The sequence below is a fragment of the Peromyscus californicus genome, unplaced genomic scaffold, assembly GCF_007827085.1.
Source record: "Peromyscus californicus insignis strain IS unplaced genomic scaffold, ASM782708v3 Scaffold_5__1_contigs__length_169319896, whole genome shotgun sequence".
In the NCBI taxonomy this organism is placed as follows: domain Eukaryota; kingdom Metazoa; phylum Chordata; class Mammalia; order Rodentia; family Cricetidae; genus Peromyscus; species Peromyscus californicus.
In genome coordinates, this window is record NW_026294573.1 from 2,288,566 (window position 1) to 2,311,904 (window position 23,339).

Sequence of the window (23,339 nt, forward strand, 5' to 3'; positions counted from 1 at the left end):
CCAGCCTGTAATGTTAGGGTCCGAGAGAAGCCCCCCAGAAAGACCAGCAGTCACGGATGCAATTTAGCAAGAGCGTTTATTGTTTCCAACAGTTGGGGTGGCAAATAGCGACCCCAAAGAGGGGGGGTTGCAAGCTCCTTTTAAGCAGAGTTAGGGGAATTCCAGGGAGGAGGGATTAATCTGGTGCTGATTGGTAGAGGAAAGATTAGTCTGGGAGCTGATTGGTGGGAGGCTGTAGTGGTTAGGGGCCCATTGGTGGTGGTGGTGGGGTCTAGTGTCTAGGGGCTTGTTGATGAGAGGGTAGGGAAAGCTATCCTTAGCTAGCAGAAGTCTGGGGGACATCTGCTGAGCCAGCAGAAGGGGCTTAGGGGCTTGCTGAGCCAGCAGAAGGGCTTTGGGGTGCCTGCTGAGCCGGCAGAAGGGCTTTGGGGGCACCTGTTGATTGGTTGCCCCTAAGTTGTGGTTTTCCTGAGAATTGCTTGCTCAGCTCCAGCCCATTCTAGTGAACTGAAACTAAGGCCTGGTCCATGCCAGGGCTGCCAGGGTAGCCTGTTATGGCCCTGGTTTGGCCACCCGGTCCTCTCAGTATCAGGACAAAGGGTTTGGGGGGAACAGGGGGAACCTCCCCATTCCCAGAGTCTACTTTTTGCAAAGCTTCAATGGCACACGATAGTTTACCAATATAAAGTATATCACAATAGGAGTGTAGTAGGAAGAACCTCAAAGTCCTTTGACTAGTGGTTAAGAACATGAGGTAGAAATTCTGAATTTAACACTCTGGCTGCTCATCATCCGGGTCCACACCAACTGGAGCTTGGTGTAGGTGTGAACAGGATTTGGTGTGGGTGTGAACAAGACAAAGGCATGGTGCCGAACATTTAAAAGGACAGGTTCTTAGCCGCTGCCAGCACATGGAGGTGTGTTATTGAGATGTCAGGGTTCACAGGATTTATTTTGAACTGTTCAGGGGAGAATAAAAAGCAGGGAGAGAGATGGTACCCAGGTGTGAGTAGGTGCACTGTACCATCTTCTGGCTTAGTTTGTGTGCTTGGGACCATCAACAGGGGAGCAGACATTGCAGAAACTACCCCCTGTGATTTTTACCTCCTGAGCTCGTTTCCCAGGTAATGGGAGTCTGTCCTCAGGTTGGTCGCCAGCAGTAGGGGTCAAGAACATAAGCCTGCACAGTACTTGTAAGCCTACTAGCTGGTCCCCAGACCCAGGGCTCCCAGCCAGGCTCCACCCACTGGCTTAGAGCTGGCCACACAGGCCTCCCAACTTCCGTATCTCCAATGTCATCACCTAGGCAACTGGGACGCTGCTGCCACTGCCCTGCCACTGCCCGCCTGCAAATCACGGGGCCTCCAGCACCTCTACCCAAGTCTACAGACCCACCCAGGGCCCAGGCTCAGACAAGGTAGGCAGGGGTTCTGCTTGACTCCCAGCTCTGGATGCAGGGTTCTCTTGCTGTCCTCCTCCTTCATGGGACAACAGCCTCAAGGTGCCAGCAGGATACAAAAGCCCTTCCCCACTAATTCCCACCTGGTAGCCCAGAAGTAAGGCACTGTGTGAGCAGTGCCCCATAGGCAAGCTGGTGGCCAAGGCAGTCTGAGAAGGCACTGTCTGTGGTTCTGATGAGACAAGGTGTCATGGTATGGCACTTTGGAAAGTCATCTGTCCTGAGTGGACTACAGGGTCTCCCATAGCTGGTCAGGATGGGAACAAAAGTGGTTCTGGTATCTGCACAGCCTTCATTCCTTTGAACCACCTGGATTTCTCTTTATTCCCTGCCCAAGAGACACCAAGCAGCTACCCGGACCCTCTGAGGCCATGTTTGTCCTGCAGGATGTTGCCACTGGCCTGAAGTGACTGGCTCTCCTTAGCACCCTCTCCACTGCCTACTCTCGGAGTGTCTTTCAGCCTGAGCCTGTCCTGGGCTTCATGGTCCTCACACAGCCGTCTATAAGCTGGTCTGAATGTGGACAGGGGCCTCAGCAGGCCCTTCTCCTGCTGTTGTCCATTCGGGCTGCTGTCCTGTGAACAGCAGGTGAATGTCCTAGGAATGCAGATTACATAGGGTCCTACCAGGGTGAGGTAGAGAAAATCCTACATAGAAACTATTACAGTGAGGCCAGAGGACCTGTGAGCATGCAATTGTGTACATACACATTGCATTGTGAGGCAGTGGGCACACGCTGGTGAGAGGGTGGGTGGGAAGACAGGGTATCGGGGGGATGTATGGTCCACACCCTTGTTTGTGTCTTATCATCAGTCCTTTCAATAGGACCTAGCCTTGGCCCTGGAGCCCAGATGGATGGAGTATTGCTTGAAAGAGAGATGTCTACCTCCAAGTTTTAAAGACAGGGTCTCATTCTGTAGCCCAAGCTAACCTAGAATTCACTGTACTCCAGGCTGGCCCTGAATCCTAATCCTCCTGACTCAGTCTCCCCAGTGCTGAGATTGTGAGCATTTATCACCACGGTTGTCTTGGGGATTTGATTGGTAACTTCAATTGCCGGTTCTGTTAGCATTCATTATAGGTCACCCTCATAGGTCTCATGCTGTGAGGCTCTCGTACCTACAGTACAGAATGCTAATAGGGCCAGCAAGAGGACACAGGGTCCTGCTGTGCCACACGTGGCCAGTGACATTTCCTTGGGTCCCAAAATCTGAACTCCCAACAGACTGAAGATCAAATGAAGATACAGTTCCTTTTTATTTGTCATTTTAATTTTTTATATTTACTTTGTGTGTATATGTGTATGAAGGCATGTGAGGACATCCCAGAGATTGAACTCAGGTCATCAAGCTTGGCAGCAAGTGCCTTTAACTGCTGAGCCATCCCACTCAGTCTCCATGGGAGCCTTTTAGACCTGGGGTGCAAATGGTGAGGTTTGACCCCTAATAGCTCACTCCAGGGTTCACCCATCCTTTTCTGACCTGCAGGACCACTTGATCACACTAAATGATTCATTCTGCCACCAACGTCTGTTCATTGGGCACCAACTTTGTGCAGTGCACTCACTGAGCAACATGGTCAGGTCTGTTCTTTGCATCATATTTGAACACACATGGGCTTCTTCCCCTGTAGTGGATGTCATGACACTCAGGGAGCCAGGGGATGTCCAGAGACCCTGGGAGGTGAGGCTCTGCAGCCATCCCTAGTCCGACAGATGACTAGCAGGATTCTGCTATCAGGCAGCATAGAGCCTTCCCTTGCAACCTCGGGCCTGAGACAAAGGGTTCTGATGTGTTTGGCACCTAGTTCTATCAGGTTAAAGGCCACCTGGAACTTTCTCCAGGAATGGGTGAGTCCTTGGAGAGGTGGGTGGGACAGGGGGTGCCTGCAAGAAGCCACCTTCCACATCCAAAACCAAATGGAAGCTGGACCATAAAGACCCACAGGTGGCTGAATTACAGACGCAGAACTACTTTTCACCTTGGATCCTTGGTAACAACCTTGTCCAGGAATCTCCTGAAAGCTTTGCATGGCTCATTCATGCAAGGAAGGTGTGGCAGCCTAATGTAGGGACTAGAGAATCTGGGCTTCACACACAGGAAGAGATGGGGGCCCCTGAATTGGCGATTTGATGAAGGTCTTGATGCTGGTCAGTCCAGAGGTCTGAGGGTCAGGGTGTACACTGGAGGCTCTGTTTCTGTCCATGTCCCCATCACTGTCCTCGGTAGCTCTCCTTGCCCTCTTGGCCTCTGTGCTCAGCAGCAGCGATGTGATGTGCCTAGCAGCTGAGCCTCCCTGACCAAAGCCCAGGCTCTCGAATGATGGTGACCAGTAGGTAAAGGGACCATTTGCCCACTGTGAGCGGGGTATAAATGGCTTCAGAACAGGGCAGATTGAAAGAACAAGGGTGACTGGCAGCCTGGCAGGGAGTAGGGCTGTGTGTGGGAGAGCCGAGACACAAGGGGGAGGCTGTGGCAACTCCCATGAAGAGGGCACTCACCCCATTGAGATTGTTCTGGCCACCTGTACACAGTGTCCAGACAGACACCCTCCCTGACTGCAGGCTCCCATCTCTCCTATCCCTCAGCACGAGCCCCACTCTGTGCTCAGCAGTCGCTGGACCCCAGTCCTCTTTCCACTCCATCCTTGCTGGCCTGAACCAGTCTTGCTACCCACTTCTCCCCATCCACGCTCCCTTGGAGGTCCTCCTCTAGGTTGCTGCTGCACACTGCCAGGGGAGGTCTGCTCAGCTGCACTGGTGGTGCATGGTGGGCCACACCAGCAAGCTCCCTTGAATTGCCCCCCCCCATTCCCTGGTCCCTTCAGAGGAACTCACTCCATCAGGCCTGTCATACCTCTGACCCCCACCCTCCAAATTCACCTGTCCCCTTGTTTCCACCCACCATAACTGGGAGGCATAGGGTGAGAGTCCAGACCCGGCTTCCTGGTCCTTCTCCCTGGCACCCAGCCTTTGGTATCATCACAGGCATCACCCATTCTGCCCCCCGGGTAATGAGCTTACCCCCAACTCACCTCTTCCGTGAGATAGAAATCAACTCGCTCTTTGAGGAGTCCGTGAGTAAGGTCGTGCTCAGCAGGTTGAGACAGCTTTCAAAGAAGGGTGAGACCGGAGCTGCTGTGATGGCGCAGAGACCAGATCCATGACCCGTCTCTGTCCACAGATGCTATTTCTCACCCCGCCTTTCCCTTACAACAGGACCTGACTTATTCTCTCCCACTGTGACCCCAGTACTAAAGGTGTTGTGACTGCTGGGCATTCAGCATCTGCTCTGTGCAGGATCATCACCCCGCCCAAAGCTGCCGCTTCACGGTCATTCTCTTCACTTTGCTTCATGGGGGTGGACATGACAATCCATAACCATCCCTTTACAGAGGCTCAGGATGAGCATGTCACCTGCCCAGATTCACACAGCTGGAGAGTGGAAATGATGGGGTTAGATGCCATATGTCCTACATGACCCCAACATGTGGGTGGAGAAATAGGGGCAGAAGGAAGGTCTGAGCAGGTCAGCAGAGGATAGGGGAATCCCTGGATGTCTGCATGTGGGCAGGGCCTTAAAAACAGGAATAGGGGCTTCCCCTGAGAACGTGGGAGTGCATACTAGAAGCACTGTCACCTCTAGGGAGGTGAAATCGAGGGCGGGGGTCAAGAGCTAGACACTGACTGTGTGCCCTGAGTGGGTGACTCAGCCTCTGGCTGTTTGCTGGTTAGTCAAATAAGGTGCAAGACATACTATTCTCGGCACATTGAGGAATTCATGCTGTCTTGAGGGGCACGGGTCAGCATCCTGCAGTATTCTTTTCATTTGGGCTTGTCTGAGTTCCCACTTGGTGCCAGGTGACTTGGCATGGGTGGGAAGTTTGACCAACTATTGTCTCCTTCAAGAAGTACAGGGAACCCTGAGTGACCTGAGGGATGAGGGGTAGGCTTCCTCCAACCCCATTCCCATTCCATGGCCGATGGCCTCAGCCCAGGGAAGAGAAGGCAGCTGCTTCATATTTCACATAGCACACCCCACCCTGCAAGGAGTGGCTAAATTCATCTTCCATCACCAGCATTTCCCTCCCCCAGCTTGGGGAGAGGGCAGCCGCCACCTGGACATCAAGGACCACCTGGCTAGGGAGCAGAATGCCAGACTGAAGGTTGGGATTCTCCTACCTGTGAGGTGAGCGAGGGCATTGCTTCACCCAGTTTCCAGCTGGGGCAGGACCAGCAAGCCAAGGCAGTTGCCGCATTCGCCCTGAGGAGGGAAGTACTTCTGCCTCGCACCAGGTGGGACCCCAGTCTCTGCCTAGCCTACTAGGTGAGAGCAGCTCCTCTTCTAGAAGCAGCTTGAGAGAAACAGACACCTGGCACCAGGGCTCCACTGTGGTCGGGTTCTTGGCTTCCTGTGTCTTTGGGCTGTAACACAGCCCAGAAACACTGTCATTTCAGGAGGGATAGTCCCTGGCCATGTCCCTGAGACTGACACCTGCCCTCTGCCCACACTAGAATCTCATGGGTGCTAGGGTATTTTATGTTCCCTGGAAGAAGGGCCACTCAGTAACTGAAATGGGCTCTGGAGGGCCCCTCTTGTGGTTGTCACCAACTTATTAGGCACTTGTGACTTCAATTCCTCTGTTCACTGACATTCACTACTAGATGGGAAATGAGCCACTGACAAACCACATTAACCATGACATCATGTAGACATATGAAGATAGGGATGGCCCAGGCAGGGTGGGTTCCTCTGGGGCTTTTCCCTACTGACCTGCAGAGAGAGGACCCCTGCCATACCCAGGAAGCCCAGTGTCTGTATGGGCCTAGTGGTCCTGCCACGAGTCTTCAGTTAGCATCCCTGGGCTCTCTCTGTGGAGGATGAGGGGGCCCTCTATCACCCAGTTGTGACAATGGGACTGTTCCCAGCAGGTGTAACTATCCCATGGGGCATGACTCCAGTGCAAAGCTGCCAGACGTGTGTGATAAGCTGTGTTGTCCTTGGTTCAAAGAGAGTTTGCTCTCTGGATGCATTGCTTTCCTTCTATAACCCTATTCTCCTCTGGTGTCCTGGGCACTGCAGGCCTGGCTGATGTACACCTTCTCAATGCTTGTGGGGAGTTCGTGGGGTGCAGCAGGTGCTGAGGTCTGAGTCTGTCACAGAGCATCTTTGGCAGCTTGCAGTGGTCCTGGCTCACTGGTGTAGGCACTGCCAGGCCTAGAAGTCCAGCTCAGCAAAGAGAGGAGCTCATCTGAGGCTTCGAGAAGGTACACGAGGGGGCTAGAACAGGGCCAGAGGAACCCCATGTCCCAGCCATGCCCACAGGCTGTGACCTGGCTGCAGTGTGAACAGATATGCACCGGTACAACAGCCTTCCTTGATTCGGAGCTTCTGACATAATTGGCCAGGCAGCCCAGGGCTCCTCTGGGGGCCATTGGTGCTTCCGCCCTCAGCAAACATCATAGCATTGTGTAATTCAGCCTAAAGTCTTCCTCTGAAGATCCTGGGCTTTCTGTGGCTCCCATCACATCACAGGATGCATGCTCTCTCTAGAAAACCTCAAGTCTTCATCAAAAATCTACAACTCCTAGGCCAATGAGAAGGTTCAGTGGGTAAGGGTGCTTGCTATCAATCCTGACAACTTGAGTTCTAACTCTGGGACCTATATAGTGGGAGGAGAAATCTAAGTCCTCAAAGCTGTCCTCGGACGTTGAGGTGTGCATCTGCACGTACACACACACACACACACACACACACACACACACACACACACACACTTTTTTTACGTATATACTTCCAACAGTGAATTTGCACTTTCCAAATTTGTTGTAACTCTGACAATAGTTTCTCAAAGCCCATCTCTTTTCCATCATGAAATATAATGTTTTTAATGACTTGCCATGCTTACAAAATCTGTTCCTATGGCGTACAGTTCTTGTCCCTCTAGTGAACACATCTCCAAGTCAAGGGAGTGTGGAACCTACAGAGATGGCTCAGGTGCTAAATTATTGTCATGCAAGCATGAGGACCTGAGTTCAGTTCTCCAGCACCCATGTAACCATAAGCCTAACCAACCCTAACCCTAACCCTAACCCTAACCCTAACCCTAACTAACCCTAACCAACCCTAACCCTAACCAACCCTAACCCTAACCCTAACCCTGTAATCCATCTGTAATCCCAGTTCTGTGGAGGTAGGAGACTCCTGTAGCTTGCTGGCTAGCCAGTTTAGTTGAATCTGTGAGCTCCAGGTCCAGCGAGTGAGCCTGTCTCAAAAAACAAGGTGGAGGGGCTGGAGAGATGGTTCAGTGGTTAAGAGAACTGGCTGCACTTCCGGAGGACATGGGTTCCATTCTCAGTGCCCTTATGGTGACTCATAGCCATCTATAACTCTAGTCCCAGGGGATCTGGCCTCTTCTGGCCTCTGCAGGAGGCCACAAGGAATACATGTGTGGTACACAGACATACTACAGGCAAAATACATCCCCGAACACACATACAAAATAAAGTGAAGAAAAAATAGTGTGGAGAGCAATAGAGAAAGACCCTCCCCACCATGTTGACCACTGGCCTTCCCATGCACACACACACACACACACACACACACACACACACACACACACACACACACGACAGGTTACTGGGGATGTAGATTTAATTGAGAGGATTTAACTTAGAGTTTTAGGGTTGATTTACTGGAGTGCAGGTTCTGATCTGCACTCTAACCCTGAGGTCACACATACCTGAAGCCAGGGCTCCAGGAAGCCCCTTTGATTGGTTGCTGTAGTGGTTAGCATCGCACACTCCTGGTGGTGGCAGCAGAGGCCGGTACTGCAGTCTGGCTTGGGATGAGAAGGGAGAGCAACCCAGCATCCTGGCTGAACATGCACTTGTGGTAGGTGGGAGCATGGAGAAATGAAGGAGCCAAAGCTGGCCAGGGTAGGAAGGGAGTTTTGCAGAATTTGAGGTTCAGGGGGAAGGCAGTGTGAATGGCAGCTAAATAGGTGTTAGCTTTGAAACTACATGCTGGTGCCCTGTATCAGGGAGTCACCAACAGTGTGTCTTGACCAGCTCCAGGGAGCTGGGTGCAGGAGCCCTTGACATCCCTCACCAAACCCCGGCCCTCAGGGTGCAGAATCCCAGAGTGTTCTCTCTCTCTCTCTCTCTCTCTCTCTCTCTCTCTCTCTCTCTCTCTCTCTCTCTCTCACTCACTCACTTTCTCCCCCTCTCTCCCTCTCTGAAGAGAGAGACTATAAGCTAAATGTAATGAGACTGGGTTACCAGCTGTGGGAATTTTGTAGAAAACAAGGGAAGAGAGACAAGGCTGGATAGTGTAGGTGGTCTCCCTGAGGCTGTGGTGGTCTCTGAGTCCAGACCTGGATGCTAGGAAGGAGCCTTCAAAGACTTGTGGGCTTGTGTAGTTTGTTTGTTTGTTTTTACTCTTTATTCTTTGCTCTTTGAGGGGCCCACCACCCAGCTCCAAATAAATACGCATGGAGGCTTATTCTTTCTTTTGAATACCCAGCCTTAGCTTGGCTTATTTCTAGCCAGCTTTCCTTAACTTAAATTATCCCGTCTGCCTTTTGTCTCTGGGCTTTTACCTTTCTCTATTTCTGCATATCTTTCTTTACTTCTTACTCTGTGGTTTGCTGTGTAGCTGGGTGTCTGGCCCTTGGAGACCTCCTCCTTCTCTCACTCCTCAATCTCCTCTTCCCAGATTTTTCCTCCTTTTTATTCTCTCAGCCTGCCAGCCCCACCTATCCTTTCTCCTGCCTTGCTACTGGCCGTTCATCTCTTTATTAGACTATCAGGTGTTTTAGATAGGCACAGTAACACAGCTTCACAGAGTTAAACAAATGTAACATAAAAGAATGCAGCACATCTTTGCTCGTTAAAACAATATTCCACAGCATAAACAAATGTAACACATCTTAAAATATTCCACAGCAGACTTGGGCAAGAAGGCATGCCCCAGCTGAAGGAACAGAAGGGCAGAGCCTAATACCGGCAGCTGGCTAAAGTGCACTCCATTGAGACCGGAGGAGCCAGTGGGGGGCAAGATGGGAGTCGGGGAGATGTATCCATGGTGAGCAGGCCAGGGTTTGATCTTCAGCCCCCGACAGAGGTTTGGTTGGATGTGCCTTCTTCTGTGTGGATGCAGGGAGACCTGGCAGGCAGTAGGTGTGGAAAGAAGAGCACTCGGCAAGTGTGTAGTGGGAACAGAGATGCAAAATCTGCTGAGCTCCCGGGAGTCTGGTGGCAGCAGATAGCCCCTCCCCGACCACTGGTTTGTTTCCAGGCACTGGGTACCTGCTGCTTTTCAGACTCCCTCTGCTTGTCCTGGCCATGAGGGCACGAGGGGCAAGTGGGACCCATGTTCTCCCTGCTTCCCCGGAGGGCTTACCATCTTCAGGAATGTCATTGCTGGAACTGAGGAGGCCAGCTAGCATGGGTGGCAAGAGGTAGGGGTGAGGTGTGGAAGGTGGAGGTGCCAGCAGGGAACTCCTGGAATAGCCTACGCCGGGATACCCAGACCCCAGTCCAGTCCAAGGCTCTTGCTGCTGTCTTCCCAGACTATATCCAAGACGGGACCCTGGAGGAGCATGTGCCTGGGGTCCTTCACCTGACAGGGAGTTTCAAAGTGTCATTCCTATCCTGAGTACTGGCCATCAGTGGGTGGCAAGAGAGTGGGGGAGACCATCTAGGACCATGTGATCATGGCATGACTGACATCTGTTCCAGAAGATGTGAGCTGGTGAAACGGCTTGGTGGGTAAGGGTACTTGTGGCCAAGTCTGGTGACCTGAGTTCAGTCCCTGCACCCCATGTAGTAGGGTGAGAACCCAATACTGAAAGTTGTCCTCTGACCTCTACACTCACACCATGGTACACATGTACACACATATACTGCACCACATGTGTATAAAGAAATGTAGTTAAATAAAAATTTAAGGAATGCCCTGAAATTCTCCTGACACATAAATTAGCATTGCTTTTGGATACGAGGTCTCATGTAGTTAAGGCTGGCCTTGAACTGATGCCCCTGCCTCAGCCTCTTGATGGTTGAGATCTCGTGTATGTGCTGCTGCTGGCTTCCAAACAGCATTTTTTTTTTTTTTTTGGTTTTTTCGAGACAGGGTTTCTCTGTGTAGCTTTGCGCCTTTCCTGGGACTCACTTGGTAGCCCAGGCTGGCCTCGAACTCACAGAGATCCGCCTGGCTCTGCCTCCCGAGTGCTGGGATTAAAGGCGTGCGCCACCACCGCCTGGCCCAAACAGCATTTTGAAGCTTGAAGTTCAGCAGCTTCCATTCATCTTGTGGTGAACCACTTCTTCTGTCTGGTCCCAGCATATCTAACTCCCTGAGGAAACCGGGGACCCATGAGCATTTGCTCGCCAATGCACCACCTGAGGCTACCACCCCCAATATGCCTTTGACTCCCTTTGTGGATTTCCTGTTCTGTACCTGTCGAAGCAACAGACCCGGAACTGGGTGGCTCAGCACCGCTTTCACAGTTCATATACATTGTGGGGTTTTGAATCAGCGGCTTGTCCTGGTCATAGCCAGATGCCACCTAACATGTGCTTGGCCATATCATGTCTGCCAGCTCCTCTGCTGATGTGTCCCTGACCCTCCACCCCATCTGGCTAAAGTGAATAGCACTGCTGTGAAGGGCTTTGGGCTTTGCCGTGCGTTTACTGTGTGACATGAGCCCTGTCCTTTCCCTTTCTGAGCGTGGCATAGGCAGTAAAAGGGAGAAAGGGAGCAAGGGGCCCTGGGGCAGGACTCCCATGCCTATCCTCTTGGGTCTGAGGGTATCGGCTTAGCCCAGCTGACCTCTTCACATCATTCATTCCCCATCCACCAGCTTGGCCTAGCTGGCCAGCCCACCCTGACCAATGGCTCCTCACCAGAATGGACAAGCCCCCCAGAACTGGTGAAAGCAGGTTTCTTCCCACCTTCTGTGCTGATTGGCCAATGCTTTGTCAAAACCTTCATAACTGTGGTGAATGGGAGGTGGAGAAAATTAATTCTTATTACTGAAGAAGAGTATAGATTATTTATTCATCCCTGGGCTTATAGTTTTGTGGCCTTGGGCAAGGAGCTTTACGCCTCAGAGCCTGTCTCCTGAATAGGACGGGACTGTGACGTGTACAGGACGCTTGTTCTGTGCCATCCTCCCTTGCCGACTGAGCCTCCACCCTCAGGCTTCTCTTTGCCTGTGCTCAGCTGGGCCCCTATACTGGTCCTCCCCGCTTGTGCCCACTTCTCTGGGGACCGATGGCCTGGCGTGTGCCATCTCTAGATGTGTGCCACAAACCTCTATGAGCGGCCGCCTGCCTAGGGTCAGACAAAAGCGACAGATCTGCCCTGCCAGCCCTGGGCAAGTCTGGACCTGTCGGCTTGGCAGTGAGGGCTGGGCCAGGCTGGCTCCTAGGGCTCAGAAGGCTGCCCCGGGGAGCTGTTCCTCAGCTGGGATGGCGGCAGCGGGCAGGTGGGCTGGGGTTTCCCTGCCCCACCCTCCCACAGTGACACAACTTACTCATGTGCCTAGTCCCTGCCCTCTCCTCCTGGGTGGAGTCTGCCTTGCTAAGGAAATAGTGTGGAGAGAACCAGTGGGTCCTAGCTGGGGTCAGGTGGCCCTGCTCCCCTTTATCTGTGTGAGGAGGAGACTGCCCACAGGTGACAACTCCAGTCCAGTCTCAGGGCCTTGTCCTTAGACTCTGCAGGGTGAAATTTTCTTTCCTGTGGGTCCAGGGAGGACCCTGCCCATCTTGAGCAGCCGCACAGCTATGCATCCCAGGCCTGGATCCAGCAGGGGGCGCCCTACCCATGCTCTTAGTAAGAGGAGGATGAAGTCTGAGCCATCTCCAAGTCCTTCCCCCACCAACACACAATCAAGACCTGGCTTGACCTAATCCTGGCCATATCTGTAGGCTCAGAATATGGTGATGGCAGTCCTGGCTCATTTTTGCACAAACTGACCCCTGTCCCAAGACTCTGGAGACTAAATTCACTCACCCCACAGAATCTACACCAGGGGTGCCCTTGTTACCTGTCCTCTGGAGGCTGTTTCCTGCCTGTCCAGACCCCTTCCCATCTCATCAGAATCTAGGAATGACATCTCTAAAGCCAAATTTGCCTCAGTCTCACTTCCTGGACCAGAGGACGGCTGCTGGAGGGGGGGGACGGTAGGGAGGAAGAGAAGGGGAGGCAGGGGGAGGAGGAGCAGTGGGGCAGCATGGGTGGAGAGCTTGGCCGCTGCTCCGGGGTTTCCGTGCACTGTCGTAGCCAGCCCTGTTCACGATCTCCCACGGTACTGAGGAAGGCGGAGGATGGGACTCCCCGGATGCTCATCTTGTCCTCCCTCTTCCTCCAGAATGAGCCGCAGTGTAGGGGAGATGGCCCAGTCCCCCTCCTCCTCCCCGGGCGAGGGAGCCACCTTTGAGCATCTATGGAGTTCTCTGTGAGTATGACCCCTCCCCCACTGGGCTTGCTTGTCCTTGGCTAGCTTGGAACAGATTGGAAGAGGGACCTGCCAGGGTAGCAGCTGCCTTAGGCCGTGGCCTGGGTGCATATGACCCACAGTCATGGTTTGTCCTCTGGCCAGTTATCTAGACTGCTGTGGGCAGGAGAGGTCCAGGGCACGGAGATCATGTATGTGAAACAGTTTTTTCCCAGTACTACCAGGCCTTGGGGGGCAAGCCAAGGGCTGGTGGGGATGGTGGAGGCAGAGGTAGGAAAGCTATTGAAGATGGTGGACATATGATCCATCTCTTGGGACACACAAATGCTGCCAGGAGCCATGGGCTAGCCTGGCATCTTGAGCCAGGGGGTACTCTGGGGGATGCTGGGCCAGAAGCTAACAGTCAGTTTTCTCTCCCCATGACACAGGGAGCCAGACAGCACCTACTTTGACCTTCCCCCGCCCAACAGAGGGAATAGTGAGGCGGTGGGCAGCGAGGAGACCAGCATGGATGTCTTCCACCTGCCGGGCATGACCTCCTCAGTCATGGTGAGTGAAGCAGGCCTTGCTGAAGACTGGACATTGGTAATAAATGTAGGTTGGCTTTTCTTAGGAACCAGTGGAACAAGGAAGCAGGGTTTTGGGTGGCCCACCTTTCGTTAGTCAGGACACTTCAAATTATAAAGAAGTAAATATACAGCCAGCTCATGTTATGTCAGCTCCTAGGCAGGAATGGATTCAAGCATGATTGGCTTTAGTGGTAGAAGAACTTCAGGCATGGCTGCACCCACACGTTTCCCAGGTTCCTCTTTCACAGCTTCTTTCTTTGTTTTTTTTCTGGGGTGCCTTTGTTTTGAGGCACCCTCACCCCTCAGAGAGAAGGGAATTGTGCAGCTGGAGAGTTTCTCTCCAGTTCCCGCCATGCCCCAGCAGTCCCGCAGCCCACTTATAAAATAAACACACAGACTCTTATATTACTTAAACTGTTTGGCCTAATGGCTCAGGCTTCTAGCTATCTAGTTCTTACATCTTAAATTAACCCATTTCTATAAATCTATACCTTGCCACATGGCTCGTGGCTTGCCAGTATCTTACATGTTGGTACTCATGGTGGCAGCTGGCAGTCTCCCCCTCTGCCTTCCTGTTCTCTTAATTCCCCTCTCTGTTAGTCCCACCTATACTTCCTGCCTGGCTACTGGCCAATCAGTGTTTTATTTATTAACCAACCAGAGCAACACATCTGACATACAGAACATCCCACAGCAGAATTGGGATTCCCCAACACCTCAAGGCCCTGTGGAGAGGACACCTCTCTTTTTCCATTGCCCAGAAAGCCTGCTCCATGTTGGTCTGATTGTGCTCCTTGCTATCGGTCTCTGTCTGTCTGATTGGCCCATGTCCATATATCTACCGCTGGGCCAGGTCAGGATGGAGGGCAGTGAGGTACACTCTCTAATCAGGAGGGGAAGATGTGGTCAGGGGGAGCAGTGGCTCCATTCCCCATCTTGGGGGCTCTCTTTCCTGGGACCAGCAGGGGTGCCTAGCAGCCAGACTTTGAAATGTGGCCTCCTACTGGGAGGTCCTCTTGTCAAGAAGGCAGGTCACAGTAGTTAGTGGGGTTCTGTCCCACTCTCCCGCTACCACTGCCACTGCCTGGTGGTACCACGAGCTGGAGGGAGGTGGCTGGTGCGTGCAAGAAGGGGCTTGTGAAGACCTCTAGTCCTGAGGAAGCCCCTTGAGGCCTTCTGTCTTCAATACCCTCCCCCACTGGACCACCAGGGTGCTGGGATCCCACAAGACATGGGGGCTGGGAAGGTGTCGGGTGGGGACTTGTTGGAGGAACCCTGCAAGCACATGAAGGAAGAGCAAAGCCCAGACTGGGTTGGCACATGTCAGCTGCAGAGGCACCAGAGAGCTGAGCAGGTCCCCAGCACTTTCTCCCACTAGCACCTGATGGGCCAAGTGCTAGAGGACCAGCGACTGGGGAGGCTGGGGAAGTGTGACGCTAACTCCTGTCTTGGAAGGGGAAGCCTGGCCACCTTGGGCCTCAGTGAACAAGAGACCCATGGAGACCCAGCTTTAAGAACGAGTGTACAGCAAGGTTGAAGAGGCAGGAGGCACCTCCCTGTCCTACCCCTCTCGTAGAGGGTGGAATGCTAGACAAAGCCCACTGGTCCCTGTGGAACTGGAAGAAGACTGTCTCCTACAGAGGCAGCCCTGGTGGGCAGGGGTCTTTTGGGTGCCAGCCTGGTGGTGTACATGTCTCTGAGCTCTGCCTGTCCAGCCCTGGTCTCTGCCTGTCCAGCCCTGGTCTCTGGTCTCTGCCTGTCCAGCCCTGGTCTCTGCCTGTCTAGCCCTGGTCTCTGCCTGTCTAGCCCTGGTATCTCAGAGCAGCAGATCACCCTCATTCAACACCTGTGAGTGTCCATTTTATAGGCAAGGAAACTGAGGCAGATGCTGTGGAAGGGTAGCCTGGGACTTATGGGTCAGACGGTGGCCCTGCAGCATGGCAAGAAGGATAGTCCCCCATCCTGCCTGCTGCCCCTTAGAGACAAGATCCTGACCCTCATCATCTAGGATATCAGTGTCTTCCAGTCTAGAGGGACAGGAGATGGCTGCCAGGTTCCAGAGCGGTGGAGTGAGGGGGGCTTACACAAAGACTCTAAAGATGCCTACCTTGGGAATGCTGGAAGCTGCCTCCCCTAGCCCAAGCTGCCCACCCCATGCCTGAGAGGGCAGAGTGCTGAGACTCCACTGGCCTACCTTGGTGGGGGTCTTGGATTGAAGGGGAAAGCAGAGAACAGTAGCCCAGGCCCCTGAGGCTAGGGACATGGCACCCACCCCTGGCCCTAAGGATGCCCAACGTAAACATGTTGGCAGGGTGCTCATGAGACCTCACCTGCTGGGGCATGCTGCTCCCAGCGGGGGTAACTCGGGTGGGGCACAACGCCTCCACAAACAAGGGGCCTGCTTTGTCAGGTAGCAACATGCCTTGCAGTAAAGCCATGGATGAAATTCCTGGGTGCACAGCTCAGCTCCTGGAAGTGGGAATTCCCTGGAACCAGGACTTCCTGGCCTCCCTTCCGCAGGCTTCATCTGACCCTTATATCCAGCCCTCTCAAGTGACAGCTATGGCCCCAAAAGCTTCCTGTTTGTTCAGAACTCCCAGCAGCTCTGAGAGCAAAAGATCAAAACTCAGAGATAAGCAATGTCTAGGGCCATCTGCCTGCAGTGCTCCAGAGTTCATCAGCAGGAAGATGGCCTTGCCACCACTGGCAGAGGGCTGCGGGGGGGCTGCGGGGAGCTGTGGGGAGCTGCGGGGAGCTGCAGGGGGCACTAAATGTTTCATACTGTGAAATGCGGTATTTGAAGTTTGAGCTCATAAATCACACTGCTGATTATAGCTTATCAGTGTCACAATGCTCAGGGAAGAAAGGGACATCCTGACACTGCAGGGGGCATGCTCCCAGAGCAAGGCAAGGTGGCCAGTGACGGGGTTCCTAGCTATCAGCTGAGTCCTGTGATACATGGGATAGAAATAATGGTTTGGGGTACAGCTCTGTGGGGGTGTTTTGGGGACCTACAAAGTCCCCCATTGTTGCAGGGTGGGGCTCTAAGGAAACAGTGGTCAGGGCACAGACTACAGAGTAGTTACTCCTGGTCTGGAGAAGCCAGAGGGTAGCCTGCAGAGGCTCACACTCTCACATATCAGTTGTGTGGGTGCTCTTATGTATCTAGTGTCTGAAGCTCAGGAGTTGAGGTTAACAACTCACACTCGGGGCTCTGAAATATGATGGACATCTGAGGGAGGAGCTGGCCGGCACTCACACAGAGAGGAGGGTGCACGTGCCATGGACTCACACATGAGTTCCACGTGTTGTTCCTTTTTAGCAGAACATCAGCACAAGGTGAAGCCCCAGCCTCACACCCCAACGTCTGCAGCAGCTTCTGAAGCATTGGGTGGTTTTTAAGGGAATGACTGAGTATGTATGATCTTAGAGTCCAGGAGGATTGGGAAGTACAGAGAGGAAACCATGGTGAGAGGGCTGGGTACCTGGGCCCATTCAACACTGTGGATGGACGAGAGCCCCCAAGTGCTAGCCCCAGCCCTGAGAACTCTAGTCCAGTCTCTGGCTGAGTCCAGGACAAGGAATACTACCCAGAGTTGTTCTCAGGTCAGTGGGCAGTTCTGGCATCTGAGGTACCGAGGGCTCTCAGCAACCCTACCTCCTGTCCTCAGGTACCCTCCCCACACCAGCAGAAGCTCACTCAGTGCTGACCAGTGCCTAGTTGTTCCTGTGTGCTGGACATCCCCACCCAAATACCAGGATAGTCCAGCAAAAGGTGGCCTGGCTTAGCCAGTCCAGTCCTTGAACAGGTGGGACATCTCTTCCCTTCAATTGTTCTGTGTCCAAGGGGCCTTGAGTGGGAGACTACTTTCTGTCCCTTGGGAGGTCTTGAGCAGGTCCACCAGCTGTAGTGAACCCTCAAAACTATATGATGCCCTTCACCCAACCTTAATGACTGGCAGAAACAGTCAGTGAGTTCAAGTTCTTACACGCCTCTGAGTCTCCATGTCCTTGCTTGTGAAGTTGGTGATGGAAGGGGCTAGAATAGAGAGGATGCTGGGAGATGTGCAAAATCCTGAGTACCAGCTGATGCTGAGTACCAGCTCACCTGCCTGGCCTTGTGTGGAGGGGCTGGCCAGGCCTTGGCATCTGACCACATCCTGGTATTACTTGAGGTGACTGGGTTTGATGTGGACAGGAGCAGCTGGGCACCTAGTGGATCTTGGAAGAGCCCCAGGCTTGGTGAGGGAAGCTGTGAGCCCCGGTGGCCTTCACTTTCCTGTGGCCATGTAGACAACGTAGAAGGTTGTGATGGGTAGGGGGAAATCGAAGATCCCTAAGGTCCTGGGTTCATAGCCCACCCTGGCCTTCCAAGTTGGGAAGACCTTAAGGTCCTTTAGTCTTCTGGATCTCAGTGGCCCCATCTGTAAAATGGGGAGGTGACCGTTAGAAGTCTCTAGGGTTTGAGGACAACAGGTGCTATTTCTCCCACAGGGAGTGATGGTGAGGGCAAGATTGAGGTCCTATGTTTCCCAGACTGTTTCCTTGAAGATCCTGAACAATTTGCCAGGTAGGGGCACTGGGTCCTTGAGCTGGTTTTGTCCGTTGTCCAATTTGGCTTCTGTGTATGGGTTTCCTTGGCCCTGGCAGTGGTCTTCAGTTCTGGCAGTCCTTGAAGATTCCAGGTGGTTTACAGAAATCATGCTTTAAAACAGGCCCTGGTAGTTGGGTGTGGTGGCACATGCCTAAAATCCCAGCCCCTGGGTAGCCCAAGGAGGGGGATCTCAAGTTCAAAGCCAGCCTGATCTGCACAGGAAGACCTTGTCTCAAAAATGAAATGACCCCCTGTTCAACAAGAGGAGAACTCAGAGAAGCCTTTCCCAGGTACTGGGCAGGGTGAGCTGAGGGACCCATGTCAACAGCTGGGGGTGGGAATGATGATCCAGCCTGTTCTAGCATGCCCAGCAAAGTTGAGAGGCTCTGGATTGTAACTCGAATTGCTAAATGGTCTTATTAATAAAAAAAGCCAGGAGCCAGATATTGGGGTTAAAACTGAGAGATCAGAGAAGCAGAACAAGCCACAGCCAACCTCACCTTACTAATCCTCAACTTCCAAAGAGACCTACTTTTTGTCTACCCATGCCTATATGCCTTTCTGTCCCAGCTACATCACTTCCTCTTTCTGCTCAGCTCTGTCACTTCTTGTCTGTCTGTACAGACCTCCAGACCTTTATAGTTAGTGCTGGGATTAAAGGCATATGCCACCATGCCTGACTCTGTTCCCAGTGTGGCCTTGAACTCATAGCGATCCAGATGGATCTCTGCTTCCCAAATGCTAGGATTAAAGGCATGTGCTACCATTGCCTAACTTCTATGTTTAATATAGTGGCTGGCTTTTCCCTCTGATCCTTAGATAAGCTTTATTAGGGTGCACAATATATTGGTGGACACAATATATCACTACACTGGATGCTGTCACATGTGTGTATGTGGTTGGCGCGGGGAGGGGGGATGCTCAGGGGAGGCGGGGAGGAAATCCCTGATTATCGAGGCTTCCACCGCACTGTCCTGGAAGACTGAAGGGAGGGCAAAGTCCCCTTTGTGAGCACCAACGTGTGTCACGGGACAGTAGGAGCTTGACTTTGAGGGCAGGAATCCCACTTTTCACCCCATATACACAGTGTTAGATCAGCCTTTTCCCTCTGATTCCTAGAGTCTCTGAGAATCACACGAAGGTGGATGCTGAGAGCCAGAGGCCCCTCCAGCTCGTAGGATGTAGAGAAAGTATAGAGGTGCCACGGTTGAACAAAGGAAAGGGGAGAAAGGCAGGTGCCCTGGGCAGGGCTGCAGGATCACTCCCTTTTCTTACCCTCTCCACATCCTCCTCCAGGCCTGCACCTCCACCATAGGTGCCCCTGCCCGCTGTCTGGCACCTTTCTCTGGTATCAGCTGTTGTGAGCAGGTGGGCCACAGAGGTTTGGGGGTGGTGCTGCAGCTGGAGAGGGCAAAATGTACTGTGCCGATCTCCCCGTGGCCTGTAGGGGGCTGAGCCAGGGAGTCAATGCCTTGAGACCCCACAGGGTATCTAAGGAAGCCTTCCTGGCTTTGAGGAGGGAGTATCTCTCCAGCCCAAGAGAAGGACACACATGGGCCCTGTGTATGCATCGTTGGGGCAGGTAGGTCAGGAAGGATATACCTTTGCAAGGAGAATTTACAGTGAGAGGAAGTGTGGGGCTAAGTTGGGGACAGGGACTGGGTTCAGTATAGTCCACTTGGGGACCCCAAGCCTACCCACCACCCCTAGTGGTTCCTGGCCACCCTTACCTTGGCAGGCTTTGGTGGTAAGAGTGTCTTACGTTTACAGCACTGAACTAAACCGACCTCCGCAACTCCCCTGCCCCACTCCAGGGTCCAGGGGAAGAGGAACAAAGCCACCAGCAGGGTCAGTGCACGGTGTATTTGCTCCTGAACCAACTCACCACATTCAGGCACCTGCCTGTCCTGACAAGCTGTCTCTCCAGAGCATGTGGTGTAGAAAGAGCAACGGGGCCTGCAGAGCTTCACTCCCCTGCCTCAGCTGTGAGGGTTCTGCAGGAGCAGTCAGCAAGGTGGAGCCGGTGAGAGACACAGAGAAGCAGGTGCTGAGGACCCCTGCCACTATGGGGGGCACCTGAGGCAGACAGACAGACCACCTAGGAGGCAGGAGGCAGGCTGGGGCAGAGGCTGCAGTGGAGAGGAGAGCTCAGCGCTGGACGTGCCTTCTCTCATGGGGCTGACAGGCTCTCAAGCCAGTGCCTCCTCTGGTAGTGTGGGCACACGCTCTTGCTGAAGTCAGTCTTGCTCTCTTTCCCTGCGCTAAATCTCCCCTGTTTTCTCCTTTGGGTATTTGTAAAACCAACGCGAGGACTCAGAGCTGCTGAGGGGCACAGTTTCCTAAACCGCATTCTGGAAACTGAAGGTCATCTCTTCAGGGTTCTCTGAAGCAGCCTGCCCGCACCTCCTAGGGTGGGAGTCTGCAAACCTGTCCCTTAGTCCCCAGGGAGGGAGGCTGCAGCTGCCCCCAGAACTTCTTACTGTAAACACCCTGAGCAGTGTTTCCCAGAAGATCGCCTCCCCCGAAACTTGACTAACAAAGTGACTTGATTATTCATAGCTGAGCTGTGAGCGGTGCAGAGCTGGGGCAGCCTGTGGCTCCAGCCACAACCCAGCCAGGTGGAGCTGTGGCTCTCAGGCCAGTGTAGGGCTCAGGATGAGGTAGAGCATCTCCACTGCTTCTGTGGATCCCAGGACTCTGAACAGGGGCTACAGCTACAGCCCCCGCCCTCTGCCCCAGCCCAGCTACTCCCAGCTCTCTGGAGAGGCAGAAGGTGGTTTGGAATTTGGCAAGAAAGGGCTAGAAGGATTCAGTCTTCATACCATCTCTGCATCTTCTTTAACATCTTTAAACTCTCAATGTGGGGGTCAAGCTGCTGTGTTTCAGGGGGCCTGGAAATTCAGTGCCGATGTCCACTTTCATGGGACACATGTCTGTTGTAGAAAAGAAGGGTTCAGGTACCTCTGCCAAAGGTGACTTCATGGTCGAAACAGACCTGAAACTCAGATGCCCCCAGACAACGAGCCGTGGTGGCCACCGTACGGTCCCCACTAGGCAGATGTTGATGTAGAGCTCCTGGCTGTGCAAGGTCCGCGGTGGCTGAGATACATTCTCAAGGGGTTTCTCGGGAATTCTGTTTGGTGGGAGTGGCCATGTCCCTGCTTCCTGGGCTTTGGTAGAGCCAGGGCAAAATACTGTCTATAAGGCAATGCTATGGGTTCTTTGACTCCACCCGGCCCTGTGCCTGGCTGCCCACGGGTGCCCTGGCACAAGCATGCTGGCGTGTCTCTCCTCTATTCAGACCTTGGGGTGGTCCCTATGGGTCCATAGTTCCCTGGGAGGAGGCAAGTTCTCTCACCTGGGTCGCCAAGGCTGGCAACACCATCTCTTCCTTCAGGGTGGCCAAGCCCTGGCTACCAAGGTCTCCCAGACCAGGGCTGACTGCTCACGCTTTAGAGCAGAGGCTGTTTATAGGTGACAGCCACAACCCTCAGAGCCTTCGCTGGGTAGCAGCTTAGAAGGAGCACGGTGGGAGTAAATGATCTCCAAGCCAGTCACTGACCCCGCATCCCCACCAGCTCCCCCTGCGCAGCCTCCTTGGTGCAGTCCAACACATCTCCGGGCAAGCTGAGGCCTGCCCTGTGTTGATGAACAGTCATGAGGATAAAGGGGTGGGCCCCGGTTTGTTGTTGGATGCAGCCAGTTGACAGAAATAAGGGAGGTAGGCAGGGAGAGAATGCCAACCCCCAGCCCACACGCTTCTGAGCATCCTTGGCTCCTGCTTTCCTAGCCACAGAGCCGCAACCACTCAGTCCACCCCACCGGGAAGCCATCAATCTGCCCCTACCCCACCTAGCCACCCAGACCCATGCCTCGTCCCGCGGCACACCAGCTCCTCAGCGTGTGCAGACCCCCACGAGCCTACCATGCTTTACGTCGGTGATCCCATGAGACACCTTGCCACGGTAGGTGTGCTGCGCCTGGTATAGGGTCATGCATCTCAGGGGCTTGGCAGGATCTGCCGTGGTCGGGGTTCAGAGAGACATTCTCTCACTTGTCTCCCTGGTCAGGTGCCTGCTACCAGTTGGGGTGACCAGAGGCATTGGGAAGGCTGGAGGCAGATCCTGGGCTGGAAGGTAGACAGGCTCTGTTCTATTCATCCTGGGGTAGCTCTTGAGGACCAGCAGCTTCTGGATGGACAGGGAGTGGGAAGCTGGCTGGGAGACTTGGCTGGTGGTGTCTGATCGGGGTGAATGAGCTACTGCTCCTGCCCTGTGAGTTGGGCAATCCTGAAACAGTGTTTGAGGCTGGTGGCTCTGGCCATGCTCAGGGTCCCTGAGCTATCCTGCCCAGCCTACCCAGCTGCCGATGAACTCATGCAAAGAGGTCATCTTTGCTTTGGGCTTTAGTGTGAAGCTGCCCCGCCCTGCAGAGAGCATCCTCACCTGGGAATTTCCTCACTTGACAGCACAGATGGGACATTTCTCATAGCCATGGGCTGTTCCCAATGTGGGTATGAGCTCCAAGGCACAGACGGGCAGCAGGCTGGACCCAAGGCTTCTTGTTGCCCCTCTCATTCAGGTACAGCTAGCCTGGCAGAAAGGCAGGAGGCAAAAGGGGCCACAGCCTGTGCTTGGCCTGAGCCCAAGGGACTTGGGCTCATTTCCAGACTTGCCAGGTCCCTGGGGTCAAGCTGACACCAGGCTGCTAATTGAGCAGATGGAGGCGTTGGTGCAGCTGCCCCACATAGGGCTATTTCTCCTTTAGGGGAGCAGGAAGAGTAAGGGCCATTGGCACATACACTGTGCAGGGACCCTGCACATGGGTAAAGAATGGTGGGAGGCTGGCAGAGTCCAGGTGTGCTCAGGATAGGAGCCATGAGTACAGAGCCATAGAAGTCTTTGCGAAAGACCAGACATCTTTGGAGAACTGCAACTCCTGGCAGTGTGAACAGAGCATACACGTGTGTGTGTGTGTGTGTGTGTGTGTGTGTGTGTGTGTGTGTGTGTGTGTGTGTCCGTGTCCATGCATGCATGGGTGTGGGGGGGCATACTGGCATATCTCTAAGGGACAGTAATTCTGCCCTTCCCCACACCTTCACACCTGAAATCCACGGAGGGGTGTCCTTGCTTCCTCTGTCTGTCCTCACCCATGTAGTCATTGATTATCTGTCCACCAATGTGTCATTACTGGATATCCGTGTGGGCTCCCTGGGCAGCAACCTTCAACTCCCGTACCCAGCTCTGGGCTGTAT

At 53.6% G+C, this 23,339-nt stretch overlaps 1 protein-coding gene across 1 annotated transcript in view; it reads left to right on the forward strand.

Annotated features, from left to right (window-relative positions):
- Positions 1-1,297: 1,297 nt before the first annotated feature.
- Positions 1,298-23,339, forward strand: part of Tp73 (tumor protein p73) — a 59,749-nt gene continuing 37,707 nt past the window's right edge. Inside the window, 3 exon segments of the mRNA XM_052718335.1 lie at positions 1,298-1,417; positions 12,836-12,922; positions 13,351-13,471. Coding sequence (XP_052574295.1) covers positions 12,837-12,922; positions 13,351-13,471 — 207 coding nt within the window. The 5' untranslated portion in view covers positions 1,298-1,417; position 12,836.